Below are 14,297 nucleotides of genomic sequence, written 5' to 3'. Positions count from 1 at the left end.
CAACTACTGGGACAGATCTATTATTCATAGCATAGCATTTTCCATAAGGAGTATCTACTTTGAGACCTATTTCTTTCATTACATCAGCAGGCATGATATTAACTACTGCGCCAGAATCAATCATACAATTCTTTACCAATTTGTTATTAATCAAAAATGTTAAATAAAACGGGTCTACTTGATTTGAATTTTTATTCAATGCTGTCCTTAGATACACAACAGGTGGTTCTTCATTATTTTTTGCATCATTTTCATTATTAATATCCTCTGTGCTAGATAATATCTTCAAAGTTTCCTCCCTATAATTAGGATATTTCATCATTTCCATTAGAGGAACAATAATTTTCAATTGAGACAATGCATGATTAATAAAACTATGATAGTCAGATATTTGCTTACCACCATTGTGCTTGATGGGTTGTTTGGTTAGTTTAGGAGACTGGTTACTTTCCTTTTGCTTAGCCTGAAATTGATTTTCACATTTTTTAGATGTTTCTATTTGTTGCTGATTTTTTGCAAATATACTAGTAGGATTACCTTGATCAGTAGTGTTTTCTCTATTTCTCTGTTGATAGGTGTTTTTAGCATGCTCTATAGCTGTGATAGTATAAGCCTTCCTTTCCTCAGCTATCAATTTCCAAAAAGTAGGTATATCTTCCTCATCTGAAAGCACCTGCTGGATACAACGTTGCTGATTCAACCTCCTGTAGTGATAATCAGAATTTTGGTCTTCCTCTGTAGAATCATCCTCATCTCTGCCCCATAATGGTTCTGATGATATGGCATTAACAACAGGTTGTTCTTCACCTTCTTGGTCTTCCTCCTCAAAAACAGATTGTGCAATAGTGCAATACCTAGGATCATGAGGAAGCCTACATACATCACACCATGGCCCATCATCAAAAATGTTGATTTTCTTTAAAGGATCAGGGGTATCTTTGACATAATTCAGTTTTTCTGGCTTTTCATCCTTCTAGTTTGTAGTGTATGGCATGTCTTGAAGTCTTAATCTATCATTTCTGTGGAATGACGGCCTTTCATTTCTATTTTGCTAAGTCTTCATATCTTTGAGCATGTCCATAATCTCTTTTAATTCATCCTTCTTAGGGTTTTTAGGATTATATAATTTTGGATCATCCCGTTTGTTGATTCTACCTGCTGCTATCTTGTCATTTTCAATCGTCATAGCAACTTTGAAAGCTTGTGGCAACGAAGAGGATCTCTGAGATCTTATCTCATAATGAGTTTTGCTATCGAATGCACTTAAGTAGAAATCAATCACGAAAGAATCCACTGGTCTGGTCTCTCTAGGGATCTTGTTTAAAACTTTGTTAAATCTTTTATTAAATTATGATACTGATTCATTTGTATTCTTCTTAATGCTTGTCAATTCATGTGACGCAAAAGATGTGTCATTGTGATCACCAAATTGCTCAATAAATTGATCAGCAAAATCGCACCATCCAAAAATGGACCCATCTGGCAAACTTTTATACCACTCTACAGCATTTTCAATTAATAATTGCATGAAAAGTTTCATGAACACATCCTCATGATCCTCCTCAAGATATTCAATTACATTTTTCAAATTAATCACATGCGGCTCAGCAGATTCTGTCCCATTTCCCAAAAATTTTGGAATAGCATTCCTTAAATTGTTAGAAACTGGATTAGGATATCCTCTTATCCCACCAAAATCAAGCTGTCTATATCTTTCGATTGTCATCGACTGCCTTGTTGCTTGATTCTTAATCCCCTGATTTTGTACCATATAACCTTGGGTCTTTTGATTGTTATTATTTTGATTCATACCATAAGGTTGTCTGATGTTCCCATTGTTTTGCGGGACTCCTCTAGTGTGTTCTCCAGTAATCCAAGCCCGTTGATTATTGTTGAAATGCCTATTAAAATTGTTATTTTTATCTTTTATGTTCTCATTTAGTGGATTAACAAGGCTAGTGGCAAATTGTGATTCCAAATTCTTTCTATGAGGTGGATTATACTTTGATGACGTATTTAATTCATTTTGAATTTGATTAGATCTTTCTCTCCACCTATCTAGCTTCTGCATTGCAAGTTTTTCTAGGGAGAGAAATAATAAGATTCTTTGATATCCCTATTTTTTCAAGGATATGATCTGGCTGCATTTTTTATGTTTTCGCTAATATTGCATTGTTGCCATTTGTTGTTTCAGCCATTTTCTTTATAATCATATCCCCTTGCATTATCTGTCCATGCTTCTCATCATCCTCAATTTGAATTATCTCACAATCCGGCTCTTCATCCACCCTAGGAATATGGAAAAAAGGATTATAGTTCTCTTCCTCTTTTTCAGGACTATAATGACTTGAATTGTCCCTCTCAATTTGCTTGTTGGTCCTTTCCTGAAAACTTCTGTGTGTTGTGTAAAGCATCTTTGATTTATGATTCTTATCTTTCTTCTTTCTTGATTTTTTCTCAAAAGTTAGTTGCTCAAGCCTATTAGGTCTGGGATTCACTAACCTTCTTCCCTACATACACCTCAAAAGCAAAGATTAGCTCTTTAATAAAATATGTTAATGATACACAATAGAGTTCCCACTTTCTTTTAAAAAGAAAGAAATAAATGTCTAGGTGCTTTCCCAGCAGAGTAAATGCCAATAATAACTTGAAAAGTGATTTTCTGAAAATATCAATAGAAGTTTAGATTTAGTTGCTTCAAAGTTTATGTGAGATGGAACCAAAATTTAGATGAAGCGAAAATCAGAACTTTGAACACAACAGAATTTTCAACTTCAGGAAGAACTTTATGTACTTTATGCTTAAATGCTAATAAAAAACTGATTTATTAAATCTGAAAAGTATAAAACAGCAAATGATAAATGTTGAAATTAAACTTAATAACTTATTCACGATCTTGGCAAATGTTTAAAAAGCAAATTCTGAATCTTACCAAAAAACCATGTTTTAATAAGTCTCTACACTGGTTTGATGAAGTAAATATGCAAAGCTTACTTGCAAGTTCCCCAGTAGAGTCGCCAATCTGTTGCTTCCTAAAACCGTAGATTAAAATCCTACGAGCCTTGCTTGGTCGATGTTGGGATATCTAATCGGTTGTAGCCAACTTGACAGAATCAATCAATTTGATCTAGATTCTCTGCACTTTTGGCTCTGCAAAACCAAGGTGGGTGCACCTAATCTTGGACAACAAACTTGGATCCAAGACATTTATAGTAGATAGATTCAATGCAAAGACAGTTTCCCGAAATAGCAAGATTTTAAGGAAACTTATGGATTGATAATAGTGAGTATTAATCTTCGAAATACGATTACTTTAATAAACTTGTGAATGCTGAAATAAGATTAAAAGTGAATTGCTAAAACAAATAGATATCAAACCCTCAAAAGAAAAAGATTAGAAGATTGCCAGCATATAGATTGAGAAGTATGAGCAAGTTAATGATCAGTGCTGAAATTTAAAAGGGTGATAGAGTCAAAACTCTATGTTTTCACGTACAACTCTATTATATTATGCATATTAAATCTATAAACAATTCAATTATTAAGATGCGTCAAATTATTTCATTTTTATGCATATTTAAACCAATCTATGATGTTTTAACCCTTAGATGGACAAAATAGATACAAATAAAGAAAACAATAACAATATTTCACAATATTTGTATTTGTCGAGTTTAAATAGCAACAACCAATTTGATCCACTTATCCTAATAACAAATTATTAATAGAAAATAAAGATGATCACAAAAGACGAACTATATAGTAATTTAACTCTAAAGCAAATAAAAATCTTACTGATTATACTGTGGAGAAATTCATATTGAAGGCACTCAGATTTTGATGCTCCACTCAACACAATTTTATCTTCCACGATATCAAAATGTATGCCCAATAATTCAATATCCAATAGCTTGGTTCAAACTTCAATCTTTTTCAAGGAAGAACTTAAAAATTGTATAAGCTTCAGGAATGCAAAGAGTTTTTGGAAATAATGAATGGTGGTTTGTTTGATTTTACATTACATATTTATAGAGCACCAAAAGGCATCGGTTACTTAATCAAACCTTGCACCTTTCCAAAATTAATAACTAACCATTTTTTAATATGGTTTTAATTATATCAAATCACAACCGGCGGTTTAAATATTCCTTCAATATATTTCTTCATCGGCATGTGTTTATATCCTTTGCGTCCATCTCTTGAACGCACATTTCATATGTTTGAATTTCTTTTTCTTACGAAGTCGGACATGATCCCCTGGAGAAGGTAGAAGTTCCACGCCCACGCATATCCCTCCAAACTAGGATCCGAGATACTGTTTTTTCCAACACAAGCGCTGATTTTTGTATTTCACGGGTTGAGCATCATCCTTCTACCTATATCCTATGGGTGGTTATTAGATCCAATCATTCCCTGCATCCAAAAATAAACTCGAGTTAGAAATAAAACATCAAAAGAAATATATCATTCCCACTCAAGAAGCCCTAGAAAACTAGAAGATAAATCCTTCATATTTAATGGCTCTGATGATGTTCACCCGTGAACCAAAATCCATGCAAGTTATTAATGATTTATAATATGAATGCATTCACATTGCTACTGAATCTGGGGTCTCATGGTCAAGATAAAGATAAGCAAATAATTTATGAATACATTCTTTCATTGGGCCTCAATGATTTTCACAAATATGATACTGCTGCCTTAACATTTTTTTCCCCATGGATGAACATACAGTCGTCCTAATACATATATGCATATTTTAATGGAGATTAAGATAATAGTCTTTCTATTGATTCTGTTGTATGCATTCATGCAAATTTGGAATCGAGGGTGAGTCTCATGGAACAATTGCTGAAGTCTTATTACCATGAAACCATTATTTAAGCCTATGCGAATTAAAACATCTATTCCCGTCTTCAAAGTCTGATGTTCTTCCATTTTATGTGCAACAAAACCGTTGAGTTCAACAAGGTATGCTTGTTCTTGTTCTAAATGGTTAAGCATTCTTTGAGTATATTATTCTGATGTATGGCTTTTTTCTTCTTTTTATCTGCTTTGTTGTAGGTGTATGGCTTGGCATCCAGAACATTGGTTCTAGTTTAATCAGAGATTTACCCATCTTCTTTTGTAAATACCATAATAACCTGCATATTTTCTTACAAATATGTTTTTTTTTAATATTCTAACTATCTCTAAATTTTACATGCTAGGTGAGGCTTCCTCAACTCTGCTCAAAAGGCCTCCTATCTGCCCAAACATTCATCCGAGAATTCTGCCTTGAAAGGTCTGAAAAATCTGGAAATTTGTTCCTCATTATTTGGTTCATATCTGCTATGTTAGAATGCTCACATTTCCTATATGAGTCTTATCAAAGACTACTACCAAATTGATAAGATGAATGCCTTTTATAACTGTTCCAAATTCTGCCTCAAAACTATTCTGTACCCAACATAATGTCTGCTACAAATTTGCAAATTATTTGCACACTTGGATGCCTTTGATCTAGTATCCTTCATTCCATGATTGGATCTTATAATTTCCTGATTATCATTTCTGTTTCATCAACATAATTCTACACATGGAGATACAAATTTGGGCTCCATCAAGGCCTACCTGGTTGCAGCCATAAACATCCAAGATACAATATGTGAGCTTAGAAGCTCGGGCTTACAGAGCCAAATCTTGTTATCTTCCTTCTATCCAACTTCCTTGTACTTTTTTCTAACCCTAGATCTCTAATTATATTGCCAGCAAGACCACAAGTTGGCCTGTTAGGCAAATTATTACAAAATATAGGTCCTACCGCAAAGGAGAAATCACAAACCTTACAATTAAGAAAACAAACATCCGTAGGGACAAGGATAAGTGTACATGTGATCCAAGGAGTGAACCCCAAGGCCGCGGAAAGCCTTTATACCATACATAACCTTGTTGAAGGCAAACCCACACATTACTCGAGCTACCAAGAAACAAGCATGTTGCAATAACCCCTATCAATTATGGCTGAAACAATCATCAATTTCCACACTAATCAATCGTTTGACATTTTGTCAAACATTTGGCGAACAATTCAGCTATCACTGTGCATATGATTTTTAACTTTCTAGTACAATATTAGGATATGTAATGAGCTACTCATAATTACTAGATAAATCAAACATTGAAGGCTCTTGTATAAATGAATACCAAACAACTGATTTACAACTTCTTCCTTATTTGTTTGTATACATAATTTTGAAAGTGTTCTATGACCACTAATATTGAATGGAGAATGCAATAACTAGAACAATGAGACCAAATAATAATCATGTCATTATTAAGTACTATTGCATTGAGAAAAAGCACAATAACTTTTGGAACCTATATGCAGGAGCAGATTTATTAACCTCAATGGCCAAATCGCTACAAAAGTGTGAACAGCTATCCTCAAAACACCAGATTGCAGCCTGTAAGATAATATGTATTTGCAAACATGCAAAAGATAGTCTCTTGGAGAAATCGCAAGTGAGAGAAAATGGCAGAATTGCTTCAGATTTCTCACGTGGTGCTTGGAAATGAAATCTATACTTCCCCAAACTACCAAACACTTCAAATACTAGTAATGGCTGCCTCTAAATAACACGTGTGGATCCTCAAATGTAAATCATAGCTATTAAAGAATCCTCCATTTCCTTCACAAATTCATTTAAAAGTAATTTCTCTCTAGCCATAGTAAATAACAGTAGAAGAGAGCAATTGTATACCTCAGCACAATTGCAAATGCAGTCCTCAGAAATAGATCTCAGAATTCTGAAACCCCAGAAATGTAATTTCCTCCACAAAAATAATCCTCCCGACCACAAACAATAACAGTAAGGGAGATTAAATGGAATCACTCTTCCTCAGCAGTGATTCGAAAATACTTCTCAACTTCCCTTATACCTCAGCAAGGGCAACAAAATTCAAAACCTCAGAAAAAGCCACAAAGGCAACAAAAGCAAATAAATTATTCAAGCGTGCTTTTCTCAACAAATAGGCTTGTATTTATAACCTCCAAATTCCCTTTTGTTGCCAAAATGTAGCTTCACCACACAACATTAATTAGAAGCTTCCTCTAAATTCTCTCACTTGACTTGGCTTAACTAATTAATAAATGGCACTTTCCAATGATAACTCAACTCCCAACTTAAGTGAAATTATAAAATTAAATTATAACTTTATAATAAGCCATTTAATAATTAATAATAATTTGGCCACTAAAAATATAATAACTCCCAAAATACTCATCATTTAAATATGTCGTCTAAAATAGGAGCCATACCTATTATTTCTCCATGTGATCAAATGCACTTTCCAAAAATAGAAAGGGTCCATCTCGATCAACACCAACTTACCACAAACAGTAAGTACACAAAACTAAGCCCAAACAAAGTCCGATCTGAGCCAAATGAAGGCCAGCCTATAGCTTACTGAAATGTGGAGAAGATAAGACCCTCCCAAGCCAAGCCTCTGCCATAGAAGACCCTCTATCCACAATAATTAGCCTACGAGGATCACAATAATAGGCTAATCCCTAAAACTCAGATGCCGACAAAAATGGGGACATTACAGTCCTCTCTCCCTGAGATTGCTTGTCCTCAAGCAATCTGGCAATACAATGAACTCCAACCTCCACCTGGATCCCAAATGAAGTACATGGCATCACTAATAGCATTGAACCAACTGCATTCCAATATCATCAGGTCCATCAACATTGCCTACAATATAGCACCCAACACCTATGGTGATGATGTGAAAGTCAAGGCATCATCAAAAGATAACTCTATAGGAGATCTTAGCATAGTCTTCTTCCCCGTAGCTACCCATATAATATATATTGGACTAGAATCGTGATTATCACCAACAATCCCAGAAAAAGACATAGCTGCAAGAGAACCATATGCACTCATGCCAACTGTACCTATAACTACATCCTCATCAGAAACTGTGTCTACGAGAACATCACCAACTCTAGCTATAGAAAACTGAACTACGTCTATAGATGATGAAAACTGAGTCCAACTCCTCTCTAGTGGGTGTTCAATATCAATCTCAAATAGTGGATTGTCATGAGACAATGTTGCATCCATTTCAAATATAGGATTGTCCACAAAGTGTACCTTATCATCATTGACATGTGTACTATCATCAGGGCACACATCTACAACCACCACATGCATACTACTAAACTCCTTGCTAGATGGCTCAACTGACACAAAAGTGGTTGCTGATATGACAATATCCTCGCGTGCTCCTACTCCCACTACCGTTGCGTCGCCATTAACTACATGATCCTAGGAACTCATGCCAATAACTGCATTATCTGACTCAACCTGACACAAATTCTCATCACATTCCACCACAATTGTGCCCAATTCATACAGAGTCTCATAAGAAATGCCCTACACATCTGTAGCCACAACTATATCATCACATTTTGCTCTCCGAAAAAGCGATATCATGCTATGCTCAAATCTCGGATTTGAAATCAGCTAGGTCATCCATTTGTGATTTTGATTCAGCTCATTCACTAACACATCCAACTGTTTCACAATACCTTGTATTTCAGATTCTCCATCCCTAGGCAGAGAAGTACATCCTTTGTGAATATAATATCTACCTGGAATGAATCTCCTATCACCATGCATGTCAATATACAAATCAAAAAATTAATTTGGCAATCTCAGAAGTAAGCACCGACCAAAATAATAACTGAGCCCAATTCCTGCAGGCTGGCAGGAAACCGCTCTGATACCACTGTAATAACCCCTATTGGTTATGACTCAAACAATCATCGTAAACCTTTGGTGAACAATTCAACTACCACTATGCCAAAATGTAACTTTACTCAAGAAGCTTCACCACACAACATTAATTAGAAGCTTCCTTTAAATTCTCTCACTTGACTTGGCTTAACTAATTAATAAATGACACTTTCCAATGATAACTCAATTCCCAACTTAAGTTAAATTATAACTTTATAATAAGTCATTTAATAATTAATAATAATTTGGCCACTAAAAATATAATAACTCCCAAAATACTCATCATTTAAATATGCCATCTGAAATAGGAGTCATACCTATTATTTCTCCATGTGACCAAATGCACTTTCCAAAAATAGAAAGGGTCCATCTTGATCAACACCAACTTACCACAAATAGTAAGTACACAAAACTAAGCCCAAACGAAGTCTGATCTGAGCCAAACGAAAGCCAACCTATAGTTTACTGAAATGTAGAGAAGATAAGACCTTCTCAAGCCATGCCTCTGCCATAGAAGACCCTCTATCCACAATAATTAGCCTACAAGGATCACAATAATAGGCTCATCCCTAAAACTCAGATGCCGACAAAATTGGGGACATTACACATGCCTCAAACAAATAGAAGGATAACTCCTGCTCATGATGGAATTAATTTTCACAAGAACAAAAACATCCACGGTAGGTCCATATTAAGGAACCAACCGTGCAGAAAGGGAAAACAAGAACAACAAAGGCCATTCCACAAACAATAGACAGGAATAATAAGCAGGAAATCTTTTTGGTTGATGCAAGATTGCCAAATTACCCAAGATGCTCTTGCGTCAATATGGAGGGTCAATGACACAAATGGACACCTATTCATCATGATCTTGCAATATTTTGGTTTGGAGTTATCCTCAATCGTGTATATGGTGTGGATGGTGTATTGTGACAAAGAAAAAGGGAGATCCAAGAAACCATCTCTCATAAAAAAATTGTGCCAAATGAAACACAAAGTAGTCCACACCATATTTGAGTAGCTTTGCCCAAGCCTCTCACTTTCTGTTGGTTTACTGGTACACAACTATTAGCTCTTCTAATGTCTTGTGCAAAGAAACAATTATAGGAGAGAAGAATTAAGTTGAACTCTCATATATATATGTATGTAAGTTCAATTTTGATACAGAGAATCGCCTCAAAAGACACTAAAATGGTCTTAGGAAAGTGATAGAGGAATCAAGGAACTTAGGCCATTTAGATGCAATAAATTTATGTTTCCTTTTTTGAACAATAAATAGATGACCATTGCATGTGAAGGCATGGAGGATGGTCATGATAGATAAAATGAAGCCTTTGATTCATTGGTTCACACTCACCATCATAATAATGATAATAGGGTTGAAATTGGTATGGATAACCTTAGAATGATGAATTTAGCAAGAACTGTGAGGTCAGGGCAATTTAAAATTCAGAATGACTTGTGTAGGAGAGAAATTAAGAGCTCCATTCTAGAGTATATGGAATAAATGATCTAGAATTATACAACAGATCTAAATATTGAAAATATTAATATAATAATTGATTCTGGATAGAAAGTGAATAACATACCAAAGTGCACCAATTAATATATTGGCAAAAGAAAGAATCTGAAGTAAGACATCTTTGATAACTGCAGTTTCAAAATAGAGGCAAAATGGAATTCAGCAATAACTGAAACCTGCAGGAAGCATGCTTTTTGAAGAGCCAAAGTTTTTTTACACTACCTTGATTTTCTGAGCACAAATTGTTTTATGGTATCCTTACATTTTTTGTCAGGCACTGTAAAACTCTCTTTAAAATCTAAAGTGAAAAAAGTTGGTAACAGGAACTGTGAGGAAGATAATACATTTAGAATTTTAGAATGAATGATGAATTATGTAGGGAAAGAAGTGAAGGAATTCTTCCCAGATGATATGATATAAATCTACTATAGGACCATATCTCACAAATATTTATGTGAGCACAATAGTAGCATATTTGTTTACACCGGCTTTATCCAGTGAGCACATCTTTTTAGTATACACATTTTATTGGATAACCTTGCATGCTCTTGGCGAGCAATAAGGACTTTTTCCTTAAAGATCTGAACTTGGAATAAACCTATTAATTTTATGTATTTGTAGAGCATATATATCTTATTTAATCCTAACCATTAAAATATAAAATGTGTTTATCACAGACATCTATGCATTCTAATATGTGGGGCATGATATATGTTTCAGGTAATAGATCAGAAGCAGAAAAATCCTTTGATAAGAACATTCCAAACATTCCAGATGCAAGTGAGGTGATAAAAATTATCTTGTCACTAGCTAATTACGTAAAGTGGATTTACAATTTTTCTTTATAAAGTTCCTGCACTATTATTAGGCCATTGATATCTTACCTACTACTATGTCAGTATCTTGTTAAAATTTAAGATAGCTATCACTTGAAATTTATTATTTTCAATACGATTCTTTCCTTCATGATCTGCATCAGATGTCCACTCAGTGACGTACCTTGTGTATTGTGCCCCTTGTTTGTTGCATATTATATATGTTCTAATCTTTTGGTTTAACTGTCTGGTTATTTTTCGAATTTTAGTTGCTACCTTTACCATGCACAGATATCTACTTCAAACCAAGAAAGACAAAAATTAATGAACTTAAACCACATCAACTGGATGTGTTAATGAGCCCCACAATTTTTTCAAATTGAAGTGGATAGAAATTTGTTTCCCACCAGTTTTGCTAAATTCCGTGCAGCCTTTTGTTGATATGTGCTCTGTATACCACAACAATAAAACTTCATATTGACTATTTTCTTCTAGATAAATTAGTTTTTCTGTGACTTCTACTGTTTTAACTTTTAAGTGTTTCTTATTTAATCAGGTGGAGAATTTACTCATGAAAATCTGTGAGACTTCTATTACAGAATTTGAACTTAAGGTAGATTCTTTGATGAAGTTATTATGTTCCTTCATAATACTGATTTTTTATTTTAGAAATTGGTTAACTCTCACAAGATTCAGCAATTTTGGTTCCTGGTAGTAAAATAATAATCTCACTTTCTGATTATCTAATAATTGTTGTTGGTTAGAAGTCACCAAACTCTTTTTTGATTGAGGACTATTTATGGAGCAGCTGAAAGATTTCAAATTATATATCAGGAGGGATGCAAGCAAAATGGATTTAACAACATCTCCAACCAACTATACTACCCTTGCCACAGGTGGAAAACCAGAATCTATGAGCTCTACTATTTTCGTGGATCCACCTGCATCTGATTCACTTGAATCACAAACTGCTTCTGGTTTGTCCTTAATTAGACAACCAAGCACACAAAACCTATTGAAGACATTTGATGACAAAGGCATGTATTTGGTAACTTCTCCAAAGGTAAATTCCAATAGCTTGTGCCTATGATATTTGTACTTAATTGAATTTCACATCCTTGAAATATATATTAGGCAGCCTTTATCTTATCCTAACAATTTGAAGGATCTCCAGGTTGGTATATTTAAAAGAGGGCATAATAGAAAGGGAAAAGCAGGGCCACCACTATCAAAAGAGGTATGCTTATAAATCTAGACGAAACATGCACATGGAAATTATGGTATTTATTTGACTTATTAATTTAAGAAGTTTTCTCTATGGGCTAAGGAATTTGTAATCTATTTTTTAGACAAAAATGGAATAAATGAAACTATTTTAGTAACATAGATGAGATTAAGTTCTATAGGACCATGAAAAGTGACAGAGATACATTGAATAGGGCATGACAATGCCCTCTATGTATTAGTTTTTTATGAGTTGTAAGGTACAATACCCCATAACCAGGCTGCACATCCATGTGTGCCATTTGCATGCATGTTTTCAGGACTGTGTGCCAAATACATGCATGGGTACACCGTGCAACACAACCTGGCTATGGTTTTTCCCTGTATCCATATGTGAGCTCCTAATTAAACTTAACTGGATACAGCCAGAGACAATCAATGAGCCTTCCATAGCCATGTCAACTTTAAAAGCTTATTATGAACCAAAAATAAAATAAAATCTAAAAAATTGTTTAAAATCCTTTAAAAACAATAAAAAGATTCTATATGACCTTAAAAATGCTTGTTTTCAGCAATGGAGTGAGTTTGGACAGTTTTATGTTGGATATGAAGTTCCGCGCGGTCTGCTGGTAGACTGCTGCGTGCTTTTATTTTTTTTATTATTGATGTCCACACATGTATTGGAGTTCTACACATACATGGTACACCTCTAGATTGGTGGGTTATATGTTTTCCAAGGTATTAATAAAATTCATTCAACTTGCCATCTAACTTACAAAAATTGAATCCTTACAGATTGGCTGTGTTCAACTTGTTATCCTATAATTTGGCTTGTTTTCCTTTGGATTGCTCAACTTCTATTCTTTCATGTCAATTAATTTTCTTTGGGCTATCTGCTTCTCTTCTTCTTCTGAATATCCTATGTTATTTAGTTTGTTGCATTCTCTCCAGTGAGGTTGTGAATGTAATGAAACAGTGACATAAGATAATACATAAAGTTCAACATTAGATAATGTGTTTTAAAATGATTTTTAAATCATATATGTGTGTGTCTCACTCACTCACTCACTCAGACACACACACACACACACTCTTAACTTGACATTAGAAAATATGTTAATCCCAATGATACAAAATAATCATGGACAATTTAATTTAGTTAGAAATTTTTTAAATAGCTTATTATATTTTAATTAAACACTAATATTCATTTTTAATAAATGGGGCTGGGAGATAATTGAAAAGGAAACCGTTTCAATAGAGTTTTGATTATTTACTCTTTGCTTGGTTAGCTGCAGCATAGTGATGCTCTATTTGTTAATCGAAGATAAATTCACACATATATCTTGGAATTTTGTCCAGTAAATGTCAGAACCAAGTAATATGCAAAAGCCTGGTAGCAATTTTACCTAACTACTTTAAATAACTAAAACCACACAAATTAATTGTGGTTTTAACATCTGATTTGGAATGAGATTGCAAGAGCTTATTATCGCAAATATCATTACTTTTATGAGTATTCTTTTTCTTTTTCTGCACTGTATTGCATTCATTAGCACCACCTCAATCATTAAGATCCTTTTGAAATTGAGGTGAGATCTGCATAGATGAGCTCTCATCCCATAGGTTGTGGGGCCCCTTGCTGACCAATGTGGAATCTTAAGGATGTTTAACTTGTAGATCCATGGTGGCACTTGTCTATATTCTTGAGTAGAATCATCAATAATTTTTGATAGATCCAAGATTTTCGAAGCAACTTGCTAAATCAATTTTCGATCCATCCTTGATCATGAAGAAGGCTCATCATCCTACAAATGATTCTTATTCATTGTGCGACCTTTTGGAGAGAATTTATTCCTTTTGGAAGAATTATCAACCATATAATGTGTATAGGAAGTTTCTTCCACCACGATGCTTACCTCTTTGTTTGGATTTTAACATCCGGGCGTCCTG

At 34.2% G+C, this 14,297-nt stretch overlaps 1 protein-coding gene across 5 annotated transcripts in view; it reads left to right on the top strand.

Annotated features, from left to right (window-relative positions):
- The window catches only part of LOC149538574 (uncharacterized), a 198,696-nt gene that overhangs the window by 148,621 nt on the left and 35,778 nt on the right, over positions 1 to 14,297 (top strand). For all 5 annotated transcript variants that reach the window (XR_016356076.1, XM_089799882.1, XM_089799881.1 and 2 more), the window contains exons 3-6: positions 11,026 to 11,090; positions 11,677 to 11,733; positions 11,929 to 12,183; positions 12,295 to 12,357. Coding sequence is in view for 4 of the 5 variants with exons in the window: in XM_089799882.1 (XP_089656008.1) it covers positions 11,026 to 11,090; positions 11,677 to 11,733; positions 11,929 to 12,183; positions 12,295 to 12,357 (440 nt within the window). In the remaining variant the exon portion in view is untranslated. The remainder of the gene's footprint in view (positions 1 to 11,025; positions 11,091 to 11,676; positions 11,734 to 11,928; positions 12,184 to 12,294; positions 12,358 to 14,297) is intronic.

The sequence above is a fragment of the Cupressus sempervirens genome, chromosome 9 (genome assembly GCF_028749045.1).
Source record: "Cupressus sempervirens isolate cs-2001-9-10 chromosome 9, ASM2874904v1, whole genome shotgun sequence".
Classification (NCBI taxonomy): Eukaryota; Viridiplantae; Streptophyta; class Pinopsida; order Cupressales; family Cupressaceae; genus Cupressus; species Cupressus sempervirens.
Note: the sequence above shows the minus strand (reverse complement) of the source record. Positions and strands in the feature narration are given on the sequence as shown.